Source organism: Leptodactylus fuscus, chromosome 6, assembly GCF_031893055.1.
Source record: "Leptodactylus fuscus isolate aLepFus1 chromosome 6, aLepFus1.hap2, whole genome shotgun sequence".
Taxonomy (NCBI): domain Eukaryota; kingdom Metazoa; phylum Chordata; class Amphibia; order Anura; family Leptodactylidae; genus Leptodactylus; species Leptodactylus fuscus.
Window position 1 is genome coordinate 105,926,711 of NC_134270.1, and position 24,325 is coordinate 105,951,035.

General features: G+C 41.3%; 1 protein-coding gene across 1 annotated transcript; it reads left to right on the forward strand.

The window, feature by feature from the left end:
* The first annotated feature begins 337 nt into the window (after positions 1-337).
* EEF1A2 (eukaryotic translation elongation factor 1 alpha 2) lies at positions 338-22,402 on the forward strand. The gene is made up of 8 exons (XM_075276962.1): positions 338-490; positions 2,577-2,757; positions 5,234-5,413; positions 10,076-10,372; positions 12,280-12,430; positions 13,476-13,732; positions 20,397-20,631; positions 22,048-22,402. Exons 2-8 carry the CDS (start codon positions 2,614-2,616, stop codon positions 22,173-22,175), a joined length of 1,392 nt encoding a protein of 463 aa, XP_075133063.1. The 5' UTR covers positions 338-490; positions 2,577-2,613; the 3' UTR covers positions 22,176-22,402.
* The last annotated feature ends 1,923 nt before the right edge of the window (positions 22,403-24,325 follow it).

The following is a 24,325-nucleotide window of genomic DNA, read 5'->3' on the forward strand; positions in this document are numbered from 1 at the left end:
CCCCAGGGATGCAGGTGCTGCCGGGAGACCCAGGACTACCAGCCCCGTAGAAGCAGAGCCTGTAGTTCCCAGCACTGAGGCAGCAATGTCATCTGATTCCTGCTGCCCTAGATACAGCCATCCACGCAGCAGGGCATCATCAGCCTCTGTCTACACTGACATCCTCTCCATTCACTAAAGTAACATTAAGGAGGACCCCCACCTTTTCTTGTCCCCCATTATGTCATCCTACTCCTGTGCTCCCCCCTCCTTCCTAACATCTTGCTGTGTCCTCCGCCTTTCCCGATCACTCCTTCCCCCCTCCCTCCCCAAACTCTCACTCCTCCTCTCCCCTCACCCCCTCCCTCTCCGTCATCCCTGGTACCGCATTGCTGTGGTGCAGGGGTGACTGCATTGCGCTGGGGCCGTCAATAGGTGGACCCCCTCCCGGAGAAATAAAACTAGCTGATCTGGAGCCGGCAGCCCCTGCTGTCTGAGAGCTCGGCCACAGGTAAGAGCTCCCCAAATCCAGCTTGCAGCCCCCAAATAACTCTCTCCTCTACCTGCTTGCATGCTGTGATGCTCCCCCATCTTTGGCTTGAGCATCTTCAACAGCCACCCCTTTTCTGTAACCCATTTAAGTTGTAAGCCCCCTTCACTTCGCTTGCAAGTCCTACAGCACCTGCCTCTTACCTGGAAGCCCCCATTCATGTAGCTTACACCCACCTTCTCAATAACTTCTCTTCTATCACTGTGCAGACCCCCATATCAGCCCCCTTTTCTGTAGCCCATCATAAGTTCTTCTAGCCCCCTTCTTTTGCCCACCCCTTATCACACCTGTTTAGCAGAGACCCCCTGTCAGTCCTACACTCCCTCCTCTCTTTCTACTTTGGAGCCCCCACCCTTAATTTGTGGGTGTACGGGGGCGTGGGGTGAATTAGTAGATATTTGGTATCTGTATGGAGGATGTGGAACTTCTGTTAAAGGGACATTTTATCTGTGGCGTAATACAAAATCCATCAAGAAGAAGAGAAAAGAGGGAGGGAGTGCCTAGCCCAATGCAGGACACCGCTGTATGTGTATACACCTACACAGACAGCAGGATATATGTGTCTATGTATACACATACTGATGTTGCGGGGTTAACTTGTCATGTTTTTATACATCGCATGGGTTCCCAGTGATGATATTTATGTTGTTCTATATGAGCTTTATGACAAATTCAGTTTCATTATAGCCCAAAAGTATATGTGTATACAACGAGTCCAGGGTCCAGTCCAGTAACTTAATGCAAGTATATTAATATCATAATTCACATCAGATGCAGCAGAGGTGAGTTTGTCATTTAGCACAGTGTGTTACTGGTTATCTCCGTGGTGTGGTTTTACATAGGACTGCTCTTTTAACTCAGGAAGCTAAAAAAAATAAATGGTTAATGACAAATTCAGCCCTGCTACATATGGCAGAGATAAAGGAAAGCAGCATATAACACACAGTTTAAGCGACAGTGACATGATAAAACTTGAATTGTAAGACGAGACTTTACTGGATATTTATTTATAGGTATAATAGGCTGTATCTGGGCAGAAAACACTCCGAAGTGGCACGTACATGACAGTTCATTAGAATACACCACCTTCAGATGTAGCAGTATTGAGTTTGTCAGGACGACAGCTAGTTGTATTGTAATGTGTTCTCTGGTGTTTTACATAGGACTGCGCACAACAGTTTTGGCTCTGCTACATCTGCAGTTCCCGTAAATGTCTGGCAGTAGAGACAGATACAGGAGAGTACATTTAAATACAGGTCTCTTCTGTCTTTGGATATAGAAAGCCTTTATTACTGTCCCCTGATGATCCACTCTGCTGTAACATATACCCCCCTCCCTCCTCCTCCCGCTTCTACCTGGCACCCATCTGCTTTCAGGCTGTCCTTGGTATTGTGTATCTGATCTGAGTGAGGGCACTGATGTGTTATCATCGACTCATCGATCTGGAACGTAGGAATTGATTGATGCCCCATTAAATGCCGGGGCATAGCAGAAGGGCATTGTTGGTACTAGTAAACATCTGGAATATCACTAAAGATGGAAGGAACAGACCCCTTATCATTAAAAACTTCACTAATACTAAAGTTGTTGTTTATTTTTTTGTATTCTTTTCATTTTAGATATTTTTTTAATCAGAATCTGGGAAAGTTGAGTGGCAAGTTATACAGATGCTTTTACAGCTTCACAAAGGATTTTGACTAAGCTTTCACAGGCTGTTGATTTTTACTACAATGTTGGAGAGCGGGTTATGTCATTTGACATTCAGGAATATGGTAAAGCTGAGTGATGAGTAGTCATTATGAGAGATGTACAGAGACCATAGTAAATGTCACCCAGCTTTCCCTGGTGTAAGAAACAGTTGGAATAAAAGGGGAATTTTTGTATTTTCAGTAAGAATAGATAAATTTGGAATAGATTGATGGTAGGAGATTGCTAGGTACATTGTGCTGGTATGAGGCAAGTTGTGCCTCATGCCTCATTGACTTCATAGCTGGTATAACTGTTGCTGCATGAATTGGATGTATGATAACTTATATATTTCCTTCAGATCCTCTCACCCACTACTGAGCATAACCCCCAGGAGGATGGGGAAGGAGAAGACTCACATCAATATTGTGGTCATCGGCCATGTGGATTCTGGCAAATCCACCACCACTGGCCACCTGATATACAAATGTGGAGGCATTGACAAGAGAACTATTGAGAAGTTTGAGAAGGAAGCAGCCGAGGTGAGCTCTTGTGGTAAATTATGATGATATCAATATATATGTAAAGAAAACATCCCGTACTCCAGCATTAACAGGACCTGGAATGTATTGCATTATTTCAGTATATAAAATGGACTGTCATTTGCTATTGTTTTCCATATCCATCTGAAATCTGGTTATGTCTTGCTCACACTTGTGCCTGCTGTCCGTCCTTTGGGAATCCACCGAAATTGCAGAAAAACAGACGAAGAACGGTTTGCAAACGGTCCATTTAAAAACCCATTCACTTCAATTGGTGTTTAAAGCAATCTGCAGGTGTCCGTTTGCAGCCTCTCCTTCGTGAATCTTCTTTTTTTGGACGAACACAAGGTTGGACCTGGAGGACTTTGTGTCTATCCCAAAAAATCGGATTCATAGTGGAGAAGCTGCAAACAGACACCTGCGGATTGCTTTATAAAGCCATTGAAGTGAATGGGTTTTTAAACGGACCATTTGCAAACCATTCCCAATCTGTTTTTCTGCAATTTCGGTGGATTCCCAATGGATGGACACCAGGCACAAGTATGAACGCCCCCTTAGTCATGTGCTACACTAGTGTGCTATACAGTACATAGACATTGTCCATGATCCTATTACAAACCCCATCTTTTATGCCCCCAAATAAATAGCACAGCAATATGAGGAATGATGCAATAGGGGTAAACTAATAGGTAGGTGTCCACTGAAGGAGAGATGGGAGTAGGGACTCTATGTTGTCCACTGTACATGACATTATCACTTATTTGGAATCTTATGACACAGTTTTGGTGACCATAGCAACATTGCTCCCTGGTGCCCTGGATTTAATGCAGCCCTAAAAGATTTTCCTAGGATACTTTTATACTATTAAGATGTCCTGTCTGTTAGACATGTTATGACAGACAATGAGTGGACATCTGAGAGGAGAGATCCCACTACTGATGCTTATATCAATGGAGTGTCAATGATAGTTTGGGGGCCAGCTTTCATAAATAACATGGAGTAAAGGTATTTTGCTGAATAGTCCCTTTAAGACATTCTGGCTATCAATGCGGCAGGTATGGAATAAGCTGCTATGTTTTGATAAACATTGAAGGGACTACGGTGCACTGTCAGAGGTCCGACCACCATTGATCAAACCCATATCACTGCACTGTTAGACAGACTGTCCATTGGGGCTGTTCAGAAATCTAGTTGACTTTGGTAGACTCAGAGGCAGCTGAAGAGAAGAGAATGACTCAGGGATTTATATTCTCTCTCCATGTTGTGCTCTGCCAGCCGAGAAAGATGCAAGATTGCAATAGGAGGTATTGTAATCCTGTGCAGAGTAACAGTGGGCATCCCGACAAGGCTGGAATGATATAATTCTCCGTTTGTATGGGGCTGACTCAGCCATCGGTCCTCAAGAGGCTCTGTTGAGCCCCAGATGGTGACAGCTCATTGGGAGCATTGTGTACTAGAGATGGAGCCCTGCGATGATGATCAGGAGCAGCTGAGGAGTGGAGGCCGCAGAGAACGCCACCTCTGCCAGAGTTTAATTATAGCTGATCTAAGCTTGCAAGCTCCATTTTCTGTGTGCATGCAGAGGGCACGCTGTCCTATCAGCAACACACAGCTGGGAAATGGAGACGTTCTATCTGAGCAGGCATGGGGGCATGGCTACCCTTAACCCGTTGCCACTCAAAGACAATGCAGAATCAATGCAAAGATTATTAGTAAAGTAAACATCAGACCTTGAATGAGTCCATAATGGTATGGCTGTTACCATCATGCCCATATATAACCACTGGGCATATACTATGTATTGTGATTGTTATTTACATATATATTATTCAGTTTATTATGTATGTGTATATATATATATATATATATATATATATATATATATATATTATATTATATTTCTTCAGTCTTAATATGTTAATAAGCACACACTATTCCAGTTGAGTTCAATCTATTGCTCTCTGTTATCAGGGCTGACTATAGTGAGCATCAGTGGAATGTCTGAGATCAGATTCAGAACATTACCTGCTTCCATGATCATTACTTAATGTCCCATATATCCGGGACTAATACTGTAACCATTGACTGTAGGGAATAATGGTTTATTACAGAATATTATATTCTATGCTGTAGTCACTCTGCTGCTTGTTTCTGGAAACAGTCTAGCATGCCATTAGATAAAATCAGATTCACCTTAGCAAGAACTGTGTAGAAACTGAACAAATCTGGAATGTTAAGAGATTTCAGCTCAGAAATCGGAGTAAGTGTGAAGGCAGCTCTGGAGCATTTCCAATTATAATCCAAAAATCACAAAAAAGATGGTATCATTTTTCTGTCATTATTAAAAACTTTATCTATTTTGTTGGATGACAGCTAATATGACCCTAGGGGTCTCCCTGTTTTGTGAATTCATGTGAGACCAAAGTGAGCCCACTGTTCTTCATTGTTCTTCACATGCACGTATGGCTTTTCTTAGATGGGTAAGGGATCCTTCAAGTACGCTTGGGTTCTAGACAAACTGAAGGCGGAAAGGGAACGAGGTATCACCATTGACATCTCTTTGTGGAAGTTTGAGACCACCAAATATTACATCACCATCATTGATGCTCCTGGACATCGTGACTTCATCAAAAACATGATCACTGGAACATCTCAGGTGAGTGGAGAACTTGTCTGGTCCAAAATCAGGTACAGACGTAGATAACATAAGAATTCAAGAAAAGTGTGTGTGCCCCATGTTGACTGTTATTTTTTGATCAGCTATGTTCATCATAGTCTGTATCCCATATGACCCTCAAACAGATCTTAGTTTAAGATAACTGAGGCTAAGCTGTACGTATATTGTCTATGTGTCAAAGGAGGGGCTGTGAAGTTGGTCAAGTTAAATGGCTTCTTGATGATAAATATCTCCAACTGGAACAAAACATAGTCTTAGTCATGGTTGGGACCCTGTGTAAAAAAGAAAAAAAGAATACAATGACTTGGAAATCTTATACAACCATATTTTATTCACAATAGAACATAGAACACATATCAGAATGTTTTCCCATTGTATTTGAAAAAAATGTAACTAAAAATTGATGGCAGCAACACATCTCTAAAAGGGTTAACAAAAGGCAGGTACTAATGGAAAACAGGTGGAGTATCAATTTTCAAGTCACATGATTGCATATAAAAAGAACATGTTAGAGAGACAGAGTCAATCAAAAGCAAAGATGGCCAGAGTTTCACCCATATGTGAAAAGACTGAGTCTACAAATAGTGAAGCAAAAAAAAAAAAAAGACTGAATATTCCAGCATCTACAGCGCATAATACCATCAAAAAAGTCAGAGAATCTGGAAAAATCCGTGTGGACAAGGCTGAGGACTCCATACATGAAATACTTCCAGAAATCTGTGAATATAGTTCACTATGCAATCCAGAAATGCAAGTTAAAGCTGCACCATGCAAAGACAAAGCTATATATCAACACAATCTAGAAACGCCACAGTCTTCTCTGGGCAAAGCTCAATTAAAATGGACTAAGGCAAAATGGAAACTGTTCTGTGGTCAGATGAATCAAAATATCAAATTCTTTATGGAAACCATGGATGCCGTGTCTTGTGGAGCCAAGAGTAGAGGGACCATTCAGCACTGTCTAGAAATTTCAGATTTCTAAACCGCATACTCCATCCATCAAAATATGTCTTCACAGAAGAAGAGTCGGGGTGCTGAACATGCCTGCCTGTAGTCCAGACGTTTCACCAATAAAAAACATTTGGTGTATTATGAAATGAAAAGAATAACCATAACTATTGAGCAGATAGAAGTTTCCATCAAGTTTCCATTTCTCTCCCAAAGCTCCAGCAATTGATCTCCTTCCCAGACATTTATAGACTGTATCGGGTGTTACACAAAATGGTGGACATGGGCCTGTCCCAACTATTTGGAAACATGTCGCTGCCATCAATTCCTAAATTAGTTAATTTCTTCAAATGAAATGGAAAAATGTCAGTTAACTTTTGATATGTGTTCTAGTTTGGATAAAATATACATTAGCTATATAATCATTGCATTCTTGTTGTCTGTCAATTTTACACAGTGTCCCAACTTTTTTGGAATTTGGGTTATAGATGAGACCTCCATAAAATTGTTATACAGTATAAATGCAAATACCAACAGGTTGCTGACACCTTATTATACTACATTGTAAACAAGGAACACGTCCAAGAGCTTTTTGGTGACATAAAAATCATAATATACATTTTATCTGAAGACGTTCTTCAATATTAGAGAACATCTTACGGTACTCGAAGCTATGCTCTTCCTCAACGGGGTTGCCCAGGCAAAAATGGATACAAAAATAATTTTTAAAGTTGTCCTGGGGTGGTGAAAAAAATAAATAAATCACATTCTCCTTTCCCCAGTGCTCTGGTGCCTCCCAGGGCTGTCCAGTTCTCCCGGTCTGTTTTTGTCTTCTGGCAGAAGTCTCTGCCGCACGTGATCGCTGAGGCCAATCAGCGGCCTCAACGAAAGGCATGTGACGTCACCGCTGAGCCCGGGATGGAACGTCACAGATGTTGATCAGTTTCACTTTGAGAAGATGCCGTAGCAGTCGGACTGGACCATGCTGGGAGGACACTAGAGCATCAGGGACAGGTGAGTATGATTTTTTTTTTTTCTTTAAATTTCACCTTCCCTGGCCTGTTTTAAAAATAATTGTTTTGCCTGGGCAACCTCTTTAAGACCATTTTACAGTACCTGCAAAGTAGATGGGATTCCAGGCTGATCCCATTCACATATTGCAGAAATATATTCCTAACAGAAATGCTGCAGTTTCAAAAACCATTGCATTTTTGTAAATCGCATTATGTCAATTACATCTACGGAAATGCTAGCGTTTTCCATATAGGTATAATAGGGACAGAAAGTCTGCAGAGGAAATTCTGCAGACTTTCTGTGCAAAAAGCTGCGGAAAAAAACATGATGCCATAGCCAAAGGGAACATTTTTGAGAGAATTTTATTTATATGTCTTCTAACCTTACAGCAATTCTAATCCTAGAAATGAATCATAAAAGTAAAGGAGATAATTTCACCTCCACTATTAACCATTCTGCTGGATTTTCTGCATGTTCCTGAAACAAACAGCCTTTTAAAAATTCATCAGAAAGGTGGGACTAGAACAGGCAAAAACTGGTAATGGGAATAATTATTGAATGGCTTTATTAATGTAGAATCTGTGTACAATCTATAAATACCTGCCCAAACCACTGGCAGTCATGCATAATATTTAAGTGTGCATGTGAGTATGTACTGTTTTTTTTTTTTTCTACTTTTTCATTGCTTATCATTTGTTTCATTATGTTATATATGTATTTAATTTAATTATTTTATTTACATTTTACTATATTTAGTAACATTGTCAAGTCCAGATGCCATTATTAGGACCTGACTGGTGCAGGTCCTGGTATGGCACCTGGCCAAAGAATGTTATGGACTGTCAGTCCTGCATACCCCTTAAAGGGATTCTACCACTAAAACAACATTTTTTCTATTTACCACATTGGAATAGCCTCAAGAAAGGCTATTCGTTTTTACCGGTATGCAAATGAGTTCTCTCGCAGCAATGGGGACGGGCCACAGCGCTCAAATGGCAATGGGGGCGTCCCCACTGCTGTCAGAGAACTCTCTCCAGCAACGCCTCCATCTTCAGCTGCATCCTCCCCTTCTCTCGTCATCTTCTGTCTGGGTCAACTCCGATTGAGCCGTTTGAGCGCTGGGACCCACCCCCATTGCTGCAAGAGAACTCATTTGCATACTGGTTTCTACGGAACGGCGGGCTGGAGGCGACTGAGCAAGGTAGGAGACGAATAGCCTTTCTTAAGGCTATTCCGACGTGGTAAATAGAAAAAATGTTGTTTTAGTGGTAGAATCCCTTTAACTTCTTGAGTGTTGCTGTCAACAGTTTTAGCAGCTCTCCAGCAGTTCAAGGGTGTGCACTGTTAATTGTCAAAGGTGCTTGAAGCTGAACCAGTTAGGTCCCAAGGTCCAAGGGCTTGCAAACCAGAGACAGTTGATTTCAAGCTGCTGCTGCTACAACCCGCAGTTGTGGCTTTCCAGCAGCTCAAGGGTGTGACGTTCCAATGTAGATTAATAGTTGTGGTCCAGGTATCCTTAACAGCAGTTTAACCAATCAGGTTTTGAAGACAATAGACACCAAGACCACAGACTGTTCGTCACAGTAACAACCAGCCCCCTCCAAACCTGGAAACCCATGAGTGCTAGGGAAAGCCGGAAATATGGACAGTCATTCTGTTAGCTGCTATTTATGTGAACTAGTCAGGAAGGGTTAAAAAAGGAAAACATGTCAAACAATAAAGCATTACAGACAGATGATCACTGATATAGAGAGTTACAGGAACAAGGCTTTGAGTGACAGACACAAAAAAGGGTTAGGCAAGCTGAGAGTTTCTAAAGTTTCCACTTCTCCATCGATGTCTCAGCTGTTTAAGATGAAATAGTCTCTAAGGAGGCTATTAGTTTCCAGGATGTACTTGATCACCCTCCTTGTGATAAAGTGGATTTTGGAAAGCCTTATAATGCCCTTAGCATAGTTCATAAGATGGCAGAACTCCTTGATTATCCTAAGGCTATGTTCACATTTGTGGCAAAGTCGACTCTGTTACCGTGTCCGCCTGTAAATGGGCAGAGGAAAAAAGTCCTGCACCAAAGACTTTTTCCACTGCGAGTATCAATTTTAAAACGATGGACCTCTGGCGGACCCCATTACAGTCAATTCTTCTGTTTTAGTGGTCCACCTGTTTGTTGTTCTGGTCCTCTGATGGACCAGAACGACAGAAAGGTGATGCTAAAGAGAATCTAGCATCACAGCATGACCCACAGGAAAAAAAAATCATAAAGTGGCAAATAGCACTATAGGCTGTTCCTGGGTAAAGAGACTTTGGGTTTAAGTTCCAGCACATCCAAGAGCCTTTGCAAATGGGGCATATCCAAAAGAAGTGTCTTATCACTTTAAAGATGCCCTCTACCTTTTATCCTACTTGAGAACGTCCTCCAGTTTCAGAGAAATCAATGTTCATGATTCATGATCACTGATGTATCCTATGGTTAGGTTCTAGGGCTCCAGGATTACCACTTTCGCTGGAGTCTCATTCCTCACTAAGGCATAGTAATTTTGTCTTTTTCAGATATTGGTGGCTCATGGATGATCACAAGCCATTGCATGAAGCTCTAGTTAACTTCTGTAGTAAAGCCAATTTCCATTACAACATTGCCCTATTTACCTTATATAATGACAGTATATGTTCTGTTTCCAGGCAGACTGCGCAGTTTTGATAGTGGCAGCTGGTGTTGGTGAGTTTGAAGCTGGAATCTCAAAGAATGGTCAAACAAGAGAGCACGCTCTGCTAGCTTATACACTTGGAGTTAAGCAGCTTATTGTGGGCATCAACAAAATGGACTCCACTGAACCACCATACAGTGAGAAACGTTATGATGAGATTGTAAAAGAGGTCAGCGCTTATATCAAGAAGATTGGGTACAATCCAGCAACTGTTCCTTTTGTACCAATCTCTGGCTGGCATGGAGACAATATGCTGGAGCCATCTCCTAATGTAAGTCAGTCCAGGTCATTCATGGAAAGAGTTCTATCCCTGATTTATTTCTAAGTTTGTTTGATGGTAAAACAGAGTATATCTAGGTCAATGTAGAGTTAGCACAAATTTGACCATTGTTAAGAAATTATTCAACCAGTTATGTGTCTATTTTCTGGTATGTGATATTTCGGGTCCCTTGGGTGTTACAGACCATGTAATAAAAAAGAGCCCCATTTGCCTTTCCACCATCTCCATCATTATATCTATTTAGAAATGTTTGTTCCTGACTCATCATCACGTTGGATCTGGCAGGTCCAGAACATTCTTTGGTCATCAGATCCTATAAACTCAGTTATAAAAAGAAAGCGGCTCAGTGCCAGTACAGATGACATGGGAAGGCAGAACTTGTGTGATCCAAACAAGGCCTTTTAGCTCAGCCACCAATCCGGTTCTAACTATGCTGCTAAAACTGGTTGGGTCGAGTCTGGTCACTTCTTCAGATGGACAGCTGTGGACAAGATGCAATTGAGATGTGCATGAAGATGCCAGCGTATGAGGCTGGCTGGGAAGCATGCCATACTACACCCCATTTAATAAATCTATTCATTGACAACATTTAGTTAAAAAAAGGCTTCATTTATAGCAACTAGCCAGATGATTTCCGTTGGGTCCAGTACATTAGAGAGTAATAAGACTTGCAATACTGTCAGGTATTAAACAGCCAGCACCAAGTATAACATACCGAGCACCAAGTATACCATACCCAGAGTTGGAACCATACAAAGAATAACATAGCATAGCATTTCCTTGACTGTGTCCATTTTATTGAAGATTCAATTTCAAAGGTCTCATGTAAGACAGGAATACTTAAATATATGCTCAAATAAGACATCTAACTAGGTTAAATTAATGGCATTTTAAAGGGGTCCTTCAGCTTCCAAAAAATATCTGCAAGTACATCCACAGCAGTGCTAGATACTCACTGTTCCCTTGTGCAGCCTTTTCTTGGCTTTATATTACTTGAGGCTCCTTGTATCACTGTTACTTACATGCAGTGCATCTTTGAACAAGCTACAGTTCCCATAATTCCTGTTCCCGTTCTCATTCTCCGTGTTTGCTGCTCATAGGGTGGAGGGGACAGTGAGCTTGAAGAAGACATCACAGCATCATATGACCCCAGATATGGGAGTGATTTGTGATTTCGTTTCAGGATTGGAGTGGAGAATGGAGAGGTACACACAGTGTGAGAACAGGAATATTTAGTTTATTTGCAGATTCACTGCATGTAAATAAGTGATACAAGGAGAAGCAAATATAATAAAGCGAAACAGAGTGCACAAGGAAATATTGAGTATTTAGCACTTCTATGGATGTATTTGCAGATAATGTTTGGAAACTAGATAACCCCTTTAAGGCCAAAAATGTGCCTAGTATCCAGCTAAAAATAACCTTTTGAGGAGATTTTAAAGGACAGCCCTGCCTGTCAAAGTTTCTTAACCAATAAGCATTACTAAGTAGAAGTCAAGACAGTGCCATATTGAGCAGTCAGTTGATCGACAACAATTCACAATACTCCCCCCAAACGTCCATTTCACTTAAAGGCAGCCCTCCAAACCCTGGTATCTTAATCCCTTGGATGCCAATGCTTAAGTGTGATAGTCCATGCAGTATTGGTTCACAGAGACCCTGTAGCTTCATGTGTACCATTAAAACTCTAGAGCAAATCAATGATGGAAATTTGGCCGTGCCAATAAAATAGGAACATGATACGAATTGTGAGGTTCTTCAGCAATGACATCCCAAACTCCGAGTAATTCCTAAATGTCTGACTGACCACTTTCACTGAAACATCTAATGTGCCCTGAATTTATTTCTTGCTCCCTCTCCTTTTTTACTGCTCTGCTGCCTGGTCTTCATTCCTGTAGATGCCTTGGTTTAAGGGATGGAAAGTGGAGAGGAAAGAAGGAAATGCAAGTGGAGTCTCACTCTTAGAAGCTTTGGACACAATTCTTCCCCCAACTCGTCCAACTGATAAACCTCTCCGCCTCCCACTCCAGGATGTCTATAAGATTGGAGGTAAAATGGTTATTTGTTCCTGGCATATACACTGTACATATTGATCCTTTCTTAACCCTTAGATACTATTATCAGGATTTCTCACATAAGTACTATCAAGGTGTCTGTGGGATTCCTCTATTGTCCCCCTTTTTCGAATAAAAAAAAAAAATCTTATTAAAAACATTCATATAGAAACCTTACAATATAATTTGCTTTGGCTTTGCATTATAAAAAGCAAAAATTTTATAAAAAGTCATTTCTGGCTCGTTTAGGCCAAGAAGGACCAAGTTGTATATTCATTATGGTGCAGAGTTCAACAGTTTCTAATCTACAAGTGGAAACACAATAATTAATTAATTAAATCAGCTAATTAAATATTTTAAATGAGTTAATTAGTTATACAGCATGTCCATAATCATTAAAAAAAAGTTACATAATTATCGTGTGTCTCTGAGGCACCGGCAGGTCTTCATGTCATCATAACCAAGAAAGCACTGAACAAATCTCCACCAAATCAACACCACACGCTCTGTTTCTATTGGTTGAAAGGTATGTGGGTGGAGCTTCTGATCATATACTGGAATGTGGAATTATGAGGGAACAAAGACTGGAAGGTGTATGATAGACACCATGATAGTACTTAAGGGTTAATGAAATAACTTTATTAAGTCGACATGGGTATATATATATATATATATATATATATATATATATATATATAAAAAAAACTAAAATAATAATCAAGGTCAGACATCAAGCATAGCCAATCTAGAGTTCAGCACTGGCACCGGGTCACTATACAAGGCATAGAATCATCTGCTTCCGCTCCATGCAGTGTATAGTACAGGTGACAGAAGTCCTAAAGATAGGCCATAAATAACACAAATCTGGCTGACTACTTTAATATTATGTGTTTGATTAGGTGGAAGCTGCCATAGACATTGGATTGTAGGATCCATCAACAGCAATCTTATGTCTATAAGCAGCTTTAGGCTTCTTTTTCTAAAACAGCTGCTTCATATCTGGTACGTGTCTTATAAATGGTCCTTTTCATCTTCTGCAGGAATTGGCACGGTCCCGGTAGGCCGTGTAGAAACTGGAATCCTGAAACCTGGCATGGTAGTGACCTTTGCTCCTGTAAATATCACCACTGAAGTGAAGTCCGTTGAAATGCACCATGAAGCTCTGAGTGAGGCTCTTCCTGGAGATAATGTCGGCTTTAACGTCAAAAACGTGTCTGTCAAAGACATTCGCCGTGGTAATGTGTGTGGTGACAGCAAAGCCGATCCACCCCAGGAAGCTGCACAATTTACCTCCCAGGTCAGTGGGGCATTCTTTCTTTACACATTCTAAGTTACATCATTGACTGGGAAAGCTGGGTCTCGCCCAGTTCACCTAACTCCCATTGATGAAAAAACTTTCCTAGACTCCAGTAAGACATATGTTCCTTAATATACAATACACTTCCAGTTCTGTGCTATCGAAAGTTCACGACCCACATGAACAGCCTATACTCATACCTCCCAACTTTCAAAGAGCTGAAAAAGGGACACAGTCTTGTGAATTTAGGTTTTGTAAGCTCTGCCAATTGTGAATGTAACTTCTGATCATTACCACCCATACAGTGCAATGCCTCTTTAGGGGCCCCTACACGACATCAAAATATAATGTGCTATTGTAGCCACTACTGTGTTATGCCCCTCATTGTGGCCCTTACAGTGTAATGTCTCTCTCACTGCACCCACAGTATAATGTTCCCTTTTATTGTAGCACAGTATATTGTGCCACTAAAGTGTAAATTCACACATAGTTTTGTGGCAGAACTTGACGTTTGCAAAGCAGAACCACCTGAAGATAGGTTATAACGGTTCTTTTTCCTTCTAGCAAAAAAATTTACTAGAGGAAAAAATCTGCTCCTAACACCCATTGAAATGATTGGGAGAATTGTGAGGCATTCTTTTGTGGCAGATTTTGATTCCACTTCAAAATCCACCTGCAAAAAACTGTATGTGAACTTACCCTTATACAGTGGCCCCCACTGTATAATGTCTTCCTTAAAGGGATTCTACCATTAACACCTTTTTTTGTGGCTAAGACGTTGGAATAGCCTTTAGAAAAGCTATTCGTCTCTTACCTTTAGACGTGGTCTCCGCTGCCCATTCCTTAGAAATACCGTTTTTTACCAGTATGCAAATGAGTTCTCTCGCAGCGATGAGTGGCAGGCTCCAGCGCTCAAACAGGCCACGGGAAAATGGCCGCTAACAATACTGTGCAAGTGGCCATTTTCCCGTGGCCTGTGCGCCTGTGCAGTTTGCTCTTCTCAAGGCCCGAGGCCTACAAGTTACGAGCCTGCGCCGGAAAAAGACATTGAAGATGACGCTGCGGACGAAGAAAGAGGCGTCGCTGGAGACAATTCTCTGGCATTGGTGGGGAAGCCTCCATCGCTGTTTGAGCCCTGGGGCCCGTCCCCATTGCTGCGAGAGAAGTCATTTGCATACCGGTAAAAACCAGTATTTGTAAGGAACGGCGCAGCGGAGACCACGTCTAAAGGTAAGAGAAGAATAGCCTCTCTAAAGGCTATTCCGACGTCTTATCCACAAAAAAAAAGGTTTTAATGGTAGAATCCCTTTAATACGGCTCCCACTGTATAAAGTCTTCCTAAACGTGGCTCCCACAGTATAATGTCCTCCGTAATGCTAAATTATGAATATATTCATTATGAGGAAGGGGCAGTTAATACTCCTTGATGAATACATGAGGATACAATGACAGTGCCCCTGCCATCATTATGATAAATATATTGACACACATTGACGCATTCATGGCGCAACAGTTGGGGATGGACACATGTCAATGATCCGATCCCCTGCAGTTTAACCTCTTATATGCCATGGTCATTTGCGACCATGAAATGTAAAGTGGTTAAACAGAGGGAACGTCTTCCCTCTGACAGCCCCCTTCTGCGTGATCATAGAATGCTAGGAGGTTGCCATGACAGAGGCCTGACTGTGGCCTTCAGCTCTGCCAAATATGGACTAGATGTCAGTGTGAGGCTTCATGCATACATCCAAGTGTGCCATCCGAGGGGGCATCCGAGGGTCCATTTTGTTCCAATGAAAATAGAGATGGTCCTATCCGCTTCATTGGAACAGAACAGATCGGAAGCCCCCATAGAGGGAAGTGCATGACAGATTGCAATTAGGTGACACTGTTGAGTGTCATCCGACTGCATTCTGTAGCAAAATTGTCCTTAGATGTGGTTTAACACTGACATATATCCCATCATACCTATGTATTGCTATCTATCTATCTATCTAAGAAAAATGGCAGCATTCCAAGTAAAAGCAAAAAAACTAGTGACTTTTAATCCAAGACAAGCATTTCAGTCCTCACTGGGATCTTTCTGAAGCTGTGAGGACCAAAACGTTGCTTGTCTTGAATTAAAATTCATTAGTATTTAGCATTTACTTGGAGCGCTGCTATTTTTCCTTAACTACTTAATTCCTGGAGGTATTGCCACCCTCTTTTTTGACCTGCACCCGAATTTCACTTTTATTTTGATCTATGCTGCTTTAAAATTTTCATCTATTTGTCTATCTATCTATCTATCTATCTATCTATCTATCTATCTACAATTTACAAGCAAAAAAAAAACTCAGCTGGTGGGTGAAAATCCTAAAGACCATAGGTACAGTGGGGCAAAAAAGTATTTAGTCAGTCACCAATAGTGCAAGTTCCACCACTTAAAAAGATGAGAGGCGTCTGTAATTTACATCATAGTTAGACCTCAAATGAGACAAAATGAGAAAAAAAATCCAGAAAATCACATTGTCTGATTTTGTAAGAATTTATTTGCAAATTATGGTGGAAAATAAGTATTTGGTCACCTACAAACAATCAAGATTTCTGGCTCTCACAGACCTGTAACTTCTTCTTTAAGAGTCTCCTCTTTCCTCCACGCATTACCTGTAGTAATGGCACCTGTTTGAACTTGTTATCAGTATAAAAAGACACCTGTGCACACCCTCAAACAGTCAGACTCCAAACTCCACTTTGGTGAAGACCAAAGAGCTGTCAAAGGACACCAGAAACAAAATTGTAGCCCTGCACCAGGCTGGGAAGACTGAATCTGCAATAGGCAACCAGCTTGGATTGAAGAAATCAACTGTGGGAGCAATAATTAGAAAATGGAAGACATACAAGACCACTGATAATCTCCCTCGATCTGGGGCTCCACGCGAAATCTCACCCCGTGGGGTCAAAATGATCACAAGAACGGTGAGCAAAAATCCCAGAACCACGCGGGGGGACCTAGTGAATGAACTGCAGAGAGCTGGGACCAATGTAACAAAGCCTACCATCAGTAACACACTACGCCGCCAGGGACTCAGATCCTGCAGTGCCAGACGTGTCCCACTGCTTAAACCAGTACATGTCCGGGCCCGTCTGAAGTTTGCTAGAGAGCATTTGGATGATCCAGAAGAGTATTGGGAGAATGTCCTATGGTCTGATGAAACCAAACTGGAACTGTTTGGTAGAAACACAACTTTTCGTGTTTGGAGGAAAAAGAATACTGAGTTGCATCCATCAAACACCATACCTACTGTAATGCATGGGGGTGGAAACATCATGCTTTGGGGCTGTTTCTCTGCAAAGGGGCCAGGACGACTGATCCGAGTACATGAAAGAATGAATGGGGCCATGTATCGTGAGATTTTGAGTGCAAACCTCCTTCCATCAGCAAGGGCATTGAAGATGAAACGTGGCTGGGTCTTTCAACATGACAATGATCCAAAGCACACCGCCAGGGCAACGAAGGAGTGGCTTTGTAAGAAGCATTTCAAGGTCCTGGAGTGGCCTAGCCAGTCTCCAGATCTCAGCCCTATAGAAAACCTTTGGAGGGAGTTGAAAGTCCGTGTTGCCAAGCGACAACCCCAAAACATCACTGCTCTAGAGGAGTTCTGCATGGAGGAATGGGCCAACATACCAACAACAGTGTGTGCCAACCTTGTGAAGACTTACAAAAAACGTTTGACCTCTGTCATTGCCAACAAAGGATATATAACAAAGTATTGAGATGAAATTTTGTTACTGACCAAATACTTATTTTCCACCATAATTTGCAAATAAATTCTTACAAAATCAGACAATGTGATTTTCTGGATTTGTTTTCTCATTTTGTCTCTCATAGTTGAGGTCTACCTGTGATGTAAATTACAGACGCCACTCATCTTTTTAAGTGGTGGAACTTGCACTATTGGTGACTGACTAAATACTTTTTTGCCCCACTGTATATGATACGAGGTAGGTAATGCAAACAATGGACAGCTCTCCAGAATTGTGAATTAAATGGGTTAAGATTTAATCCAATGCAACAATTTGGTCCTAAGACTACAGGACTTGAGTATGGTTGCATTGCATTGGTATAAATCATCACCCATTTGATGCTGGGTTCACACCAGCATTCGATCTCCGTTTTCAGGTTTCCGTCTTCTGCATGCAGAAGACGGAAACCTGTCATGCAGAGTCCGGCTGTGAGTGCCGATGAGCATTTTATGCGCTCCGCGGCGAAACCATTCTTTTCTTTTAAACCGGACACAGAGTACTGCATGTCTGACTCTGTGTCCGGTTTAAAAAAAACGTTTTCGCCGCGGAGAGCATAAAACGCTCACCGGCACACACGGCTGGAGTCTTTTCAAGCCCATTCAAATAAATGGGCTTGAAACATGCCTGCAGGTTTCCGTCTCCTTCCTCTGTTTTGTGCAGGAAACGGAAACCTGCAGAACGGAGTACGGGCGCAGATGTGAACGAGCCCTGATTCACATTTTTGCAGAGCTGTCTATTGTTTGCATTATCTATCTATCTATCTATCTATCTATCTATCTATCTATCATGTTATATATCATATTATGGTGGATATTATACAAGCAATAAAGAGTTCTCAGATTCAAGTTTTTGTAGTGGGCCTAAAAAAATGTAAAAAAATAAGTTTAATAAAATGTTAACTAAAAATAATATTAACACAATCCGTTATAATCACAAAAAATTGCACTTCCAAACACATCAGCTTCATTATGTTTAAAATAACTAATCACACAGCACATAATTGGTACTGTCCTTACTGAAATAACCTACACTAAAAAGCAAGCATGTCATTCAACCTTCACAATGAAAAATGTGAGCAAAATAAATAAAAAAAAAAAAAAAAAAAAAATTGCTATTGCTATATTTGTTACTTTCAAAAGGAATAAAAAATTACCAAAAAATTGATGGCACCCAAAAAGAGTACAGATGACAACTTAAAGAGGTTCTTTCATGTCCTCAGGTTTTATATACCGCTAGGAAGCCAACAGTGCACTGAATTCATCCATGACACTGAACGGTGAGGAAGCCCCCCCCAAACCTTCCCCTTTTGACAGTACCCATCTATACACTAGTCCTTGGGGGACGTTCCTCACTGTTCAGCATCCTTGCTGGGTGGTAAGGAACGCTACCCTCACAGCATAGTGTTACACAAAGTACTGTCAGGGGAAGGCGTTCCCAGCTAGACTGTCAGGAAGGCCCTTCTGACACTGAAGAGCTATTGGTAACCCCTCGTTCACATCTGTATTTGTATTCTGTTCGGGGAAGTCCGCATGGGGACCCCCTGTATGGAATACCAAACGCAATTGCAAGCGCTGTCCTTTAGTCCTCATAGACTATAATGTGGGGAACGGAATACAAACACAGATGTGAACAAGGGTTACTTACCGATATCTCTTCCCCTGGGGCACATAACATCAAAGCTGAAAGTGCGCAAGGACATGAAAGGTCCTCTTTAAGCTCGTCCATAAAAGATATGCCCTTACACAGCTTGATTAATTGAAAAATTAAAAGGTTATGGCTCTTAGGACATGGTGATGCAAAAACACAATATTTATTTTAAAATTTTGTTTTTATTGTGCAAAAAAATGAAAATGTCGAAGACACTTTATTATTTTGGTATTGCTGTAACCATACTGACTCACAGAATAAAGTTAGCATGTCGTTTATACCATATGGAAACAATGTAAAACACAAAAACTAACCCCCCCCCAAAAAAAAAAAAGTTGAAGAATTGGTATTGTTTTGCTATTCCCCGCTTCCTCTAAAGAAATAAAAGTTTCTTAATTTATTATATGTACTTTATATTAGGTTCATAAAAATAATGCAACTTGTCTTGGCAAAATCAAGTCATTTTACTACTTCAATGGAAAAAATAAATAAATTATGATTCTCAGAAGACAGGGATGGAAAAAGTAATAAAGTATACATAGTTCTGAAAGCAAAATAGGCTTTGTCAGTAGGGGTTAATATAGCCCCCACAGTACAATGTCCCCTCCTGATGCTTCCGCTTACCTCACCACATTCCCCTGGAGTCCATTCATGTATCTCCTGCCAGCATCTTCAGGGAGCAGCAGGTATATAGTGGTCTTATTATATCACTCCTGCCAGCCTCCCAGCTTCTGTAAGGAGAGAGGGGCTGAATGGTGAAGCAGTAAATGGACCACCCCTCGCCCATGACAAGAAAAAGTATGCAATATTCTGGCTTGAAACGTAGTGGTAGGGTGTGGACCGTGATGTGGTTGGATTCTGGAGCTGCAAACTTCACCATGAGGTTCAATTGTCAGACGGAAGGGCAAGCAGCATTGTCATGGGGACACTCCATGACAATAAGGCAGTGTGAAAATGATATCCTTAATTACACTACATTTTATTTATATAGTACCAACATATTCCGCAGCACTGTACGATTAATTTCCCATACTGAGTATTTTTATATCCTGGCTAAAATTTATATTCATATATTAAAGGGTTCTCCAAGACTTAATATATTGATGGCCTATCCTTGGGATGTGAGGGATCTGACCCCCACCTAGGCATAGACTATTAATATTGAGATTGGATAGCCCAATTAACGCTGTTATTTTAATAGAGGTATGACTGTGGCCCTTTTTCTTTGTAGGTGATCATACTAAACCATCCAGGCCAAATCAGTGCTGGGTATTCTCCAGTCATTGACTGTCACACTGCACATATTGCCTGCAAGTTTGCAGAACTGAAGGAAAAGATCGATCGTCGCTCTGGCAAAAAACTTGAGGACAACCCCAAATCCTTGAAATCTGGAGATGCTGCCATTGTAGAGATGATTCCAGGAAAGCCCATGTGTGTTGAGAGCTTCTCCCAGTACCCACCTCTTGGTGAGAAAATAATTTCTTATATGTTTTTTTTCTTCTCAATAGAATTTGTACTTTATTAATGTGTCCTATGTACAAGAATGTAGTACAATGATACAACTACCATAATACATACATAGTATGTAATAAGAAAAAAAACGCTATAATGCTGCCTTCTATGTATACAAATATACAACAGCAAAAGAGCAAGTATTGCTAAGGCCGGGTTCACACGGGGTTTTTGGTCCGGAACCAAAAAACGGGTAGCCGCAACTGAATGCCGGTGCAGTGCACCGTCATTCAGTTGCGCACTCCGCTCCGGATTAGGCCCAATGAATGTGCGTAGACAGGAGGAGGGAGTGTCTTCAGGCTGAATTGCGAGGCGAATCGGCCTGAAGAATAAGCATGTCACTTCTTTTTTCTGGGACCCGGAAGAAAAGGCTCCTGGAAAAAAGAACTGATTGGCTCCCATTGAAATCAATCAATGTCAATGAAATCAATGGGAGCCGTCTTTTTGGTCAGGATTTTGAGGCGGATATGGCCTCAAAATCCTGACCAAAGAATCCTGTGTAAACCCAGCATAAGACTTCCCGACAAGAACCTACAGTGACTGGGAGAATAAGCAGCAGTCTTCGAGAGATTTCAGTGAAGGGGACACTCCGTTCACTTCTATGGGGTTGCAGGCACTGCCAGAGATTACAGTCCCAGTTGCCCTGTAGCAGTGGATGGAGCTTTGGTCATGCAAGTGCATTGGTGCTACATTCACAAGGGGGATTTAAGGGAACTTTTGGTCCACTCGACCTCCTGCTCACTCCATGGTCCAGGCCCCCTGCGATTGGACAATTAGTCCCTCATTGTGGAAAGGGGATAAGTGTCCAAAACGGCACAAACTCTTACTGCACAAACGCTTTAAGCTGTCCTGTAACAGACTGCTAGTTCTGCCCCACATACACCGCTCTATAGTCTTACACACACACCTTCTTAGGTTCCTCATAGAGGCAGCCGCATATGGATAAAACTGCACCCACATGTGGCTACTGGTCAATAGCGATGAGCGAACCTCTCAGGATTTGTTTCGTGAGACTCAGATTCAAGATTTATTTTGGGTCGAAGAAATTCAGTATAAACCACCAGGCATGGGAGATGCAATAGATGTATTATCATTTATGTCACTTTGCTGGTATAAATGATGCCTGAAACCTATGCTAGCTACAACCTGGCATACATTTCAGTGTGCAGGCTCACAGCCTGGCACGGGGTGCGCCTGAGTTATGAAGTGGCATGCACCTCATCATAAATGAGGCAACCCTCTACTGCAGCGGATACAAAGACTGGCATTGAATACACCAGTCTTCATAGATCTCCCCCATTGTATTTTGTTCACTAACAGTTTGATGGCAATATCAGGTTTCTCATTTGTTCCTCTATATCTATTTTCAGGGCGTTTTGCTGTACGGGACATGAGGCAGACTGTGGCTGTGGGGGTAATTAAAAATGTGGAGAAGAAGAGCGGAGGTGCTGGTAAAGTCACCAAATCTGCACAGAAAGCCCAGAAAGCTAACAAATGAATCGTAGGCTCTCTGCGCCAAGCATACAAGCCCTGTCCCTCTGAGAGGCTCCACACCCTTCCCTCCGAGGTGCACGTCAGCCCATCTGCTTGTAAAAGCCTATACGTTAACGACTGGATGCTCACCATTAAAGTCCAGTGGAAATTCTTTAAGAGGAAAAGCATGTCCCCACCGTTTGTGACCCTTAGTGCTCATTTTACCAATTAAACTGGTTCCAACATCATTAATCAAGGTTGTGTGGTCTTCATTGCTCTATTAGATGGATTATTTTTAATATTATGTACACCCCTACCTTTCAATGCCATCAGTTTATCAATATACAACATTGGGACTTACGTACATGTACAGGCTGATTTTGAGGCGGATTCAGTGTCAAAATCAGCACCAAAAAACTCTGTGTGCACTGACCCCACTTGACTATTTTTCACTGTACAGACCAGTCTTCGGTGAATATAGGCACTGACCCTTAGAGTTTGATGCAACTCTGTAGGTTTAGCATTAAGTATATGTACAACTGTGCAAGGTAGAGGCAAGAAATTGGGTGCTAGGGTAGTAGGCTTCAGTTATTTTCATATATAATACCAAACATCATGACATAATCAGAACAGAGATGCAGATTGAAGGAAATTGCTATGGAGGTTCACAGTTTCCAATTAAATTAATAGACATTTACTAATTATGAAATTTATGTAGACTTTATGTTCCACTAGGTCTTCAAGTGAACAGCTTGTAAGAGAGTTTGTCCAAATCTGAAAACCCCTTTGAGCTGAGGCCCCATGTTGCGGAAATGCAGCTTTTTTATTGTAGATTTTGTTGCGGTTTTTGAGACAAAGCCAAGAATGGCTACAATAGAAATGGGGAATGTATATTTCTCAATATTCTTCTTAGAAGTATAATAATACTTCTGCCTTTTGCTCAATCTACTACTGGCTTTGGTTTAAAAAAAAACACAGCAAAATCTGGAACAAAAAAAGCTGTGTTTCCGCAACGTGGGGCTTTAGCCTTAACCTTTAAAGGGGTTGTCTGGAAAGTAGTAACCTAGTCCCGGGGATTTCTGATGATGGACCTTGGGGTTCCAGCAACTTCACAATCCGCAAAACATGTGATCTGAGGTAGAGCTTGCCTAACTTGAGAACAAGGGAATGAGATGGTTTCAAACACTGCATTGTGACCAGGTGAGTAAATTACTACTTACAGTGCAACCCCTTTAAGGACACAACTAGTTTTAGCCTTAAGACCACAGCAACTTTTCCCCTTTTTTTTTTTTTGTCACATTCTGAAAGACTTAACTTTTTTTTATTTTTCATCAGTGTATCTGTTCATAGGCTTTTTTTTCCAAGATGAGTTGTATTTTTCAGTGGCATACATTCGGGTGATTCTAACTCATTGCCTACATAAATAACGTTACCTTTATTCTGCACATACAATTTTGGCATATACCATATTGTTATATATAATAAAAACACTTTTTTGAAAAAAAATCATTAACCTTTGCATTACCATCTTCTGAAGAGCAATAATTTTATTATATTTTTCTCTCAGCAGAGTTAGTTTAGGACTTATTTTTTGCAAGAGGGTGTGCTTTTCATTGGTGCCGTGACTTTTTGATCAAATTTAATTCATTTTTTTTTTTTGAGAGAGAGAGAAGGTGACCAAAAATGAGAATTTAAATTGGAAAATGGGAATTTATGTTTAGTACTTTTTTTTTGTCCCAGGAGGGCACTAGGTCTCCTGATCTCTTACTAATATACTGTCATGTAATATGGCAGTACCTAGTACTGGTTTAATGATGACAGTGACCAGGCCCCTGGTTGCCATAGTAATACATCAGCGCTACGGAATTGCAGTGAGGGGGCTGATGATAGGGATTTAACTGTTGGGAAACCCTCATTTGCCGCGAGAACTATTGATTGCAAGCATCTAAGGAGTTAAACACCTGCATTCAGTTACCTCTATTCACAGGTATTGCAACAAAGGGCTGACATCTGTCAATGGCAGCAACTCTTGAGCCGGCACCATGTTCATGACGTAATGGTCAACTATTTGCTATGCCATACAATACATCATGGTGCAGAAAAGCATTAAAAAATACTACTGAAAATATGGCAGGAATGAAGTCAGCCTGGCGGAAGTTACATAGCATGCAGCGC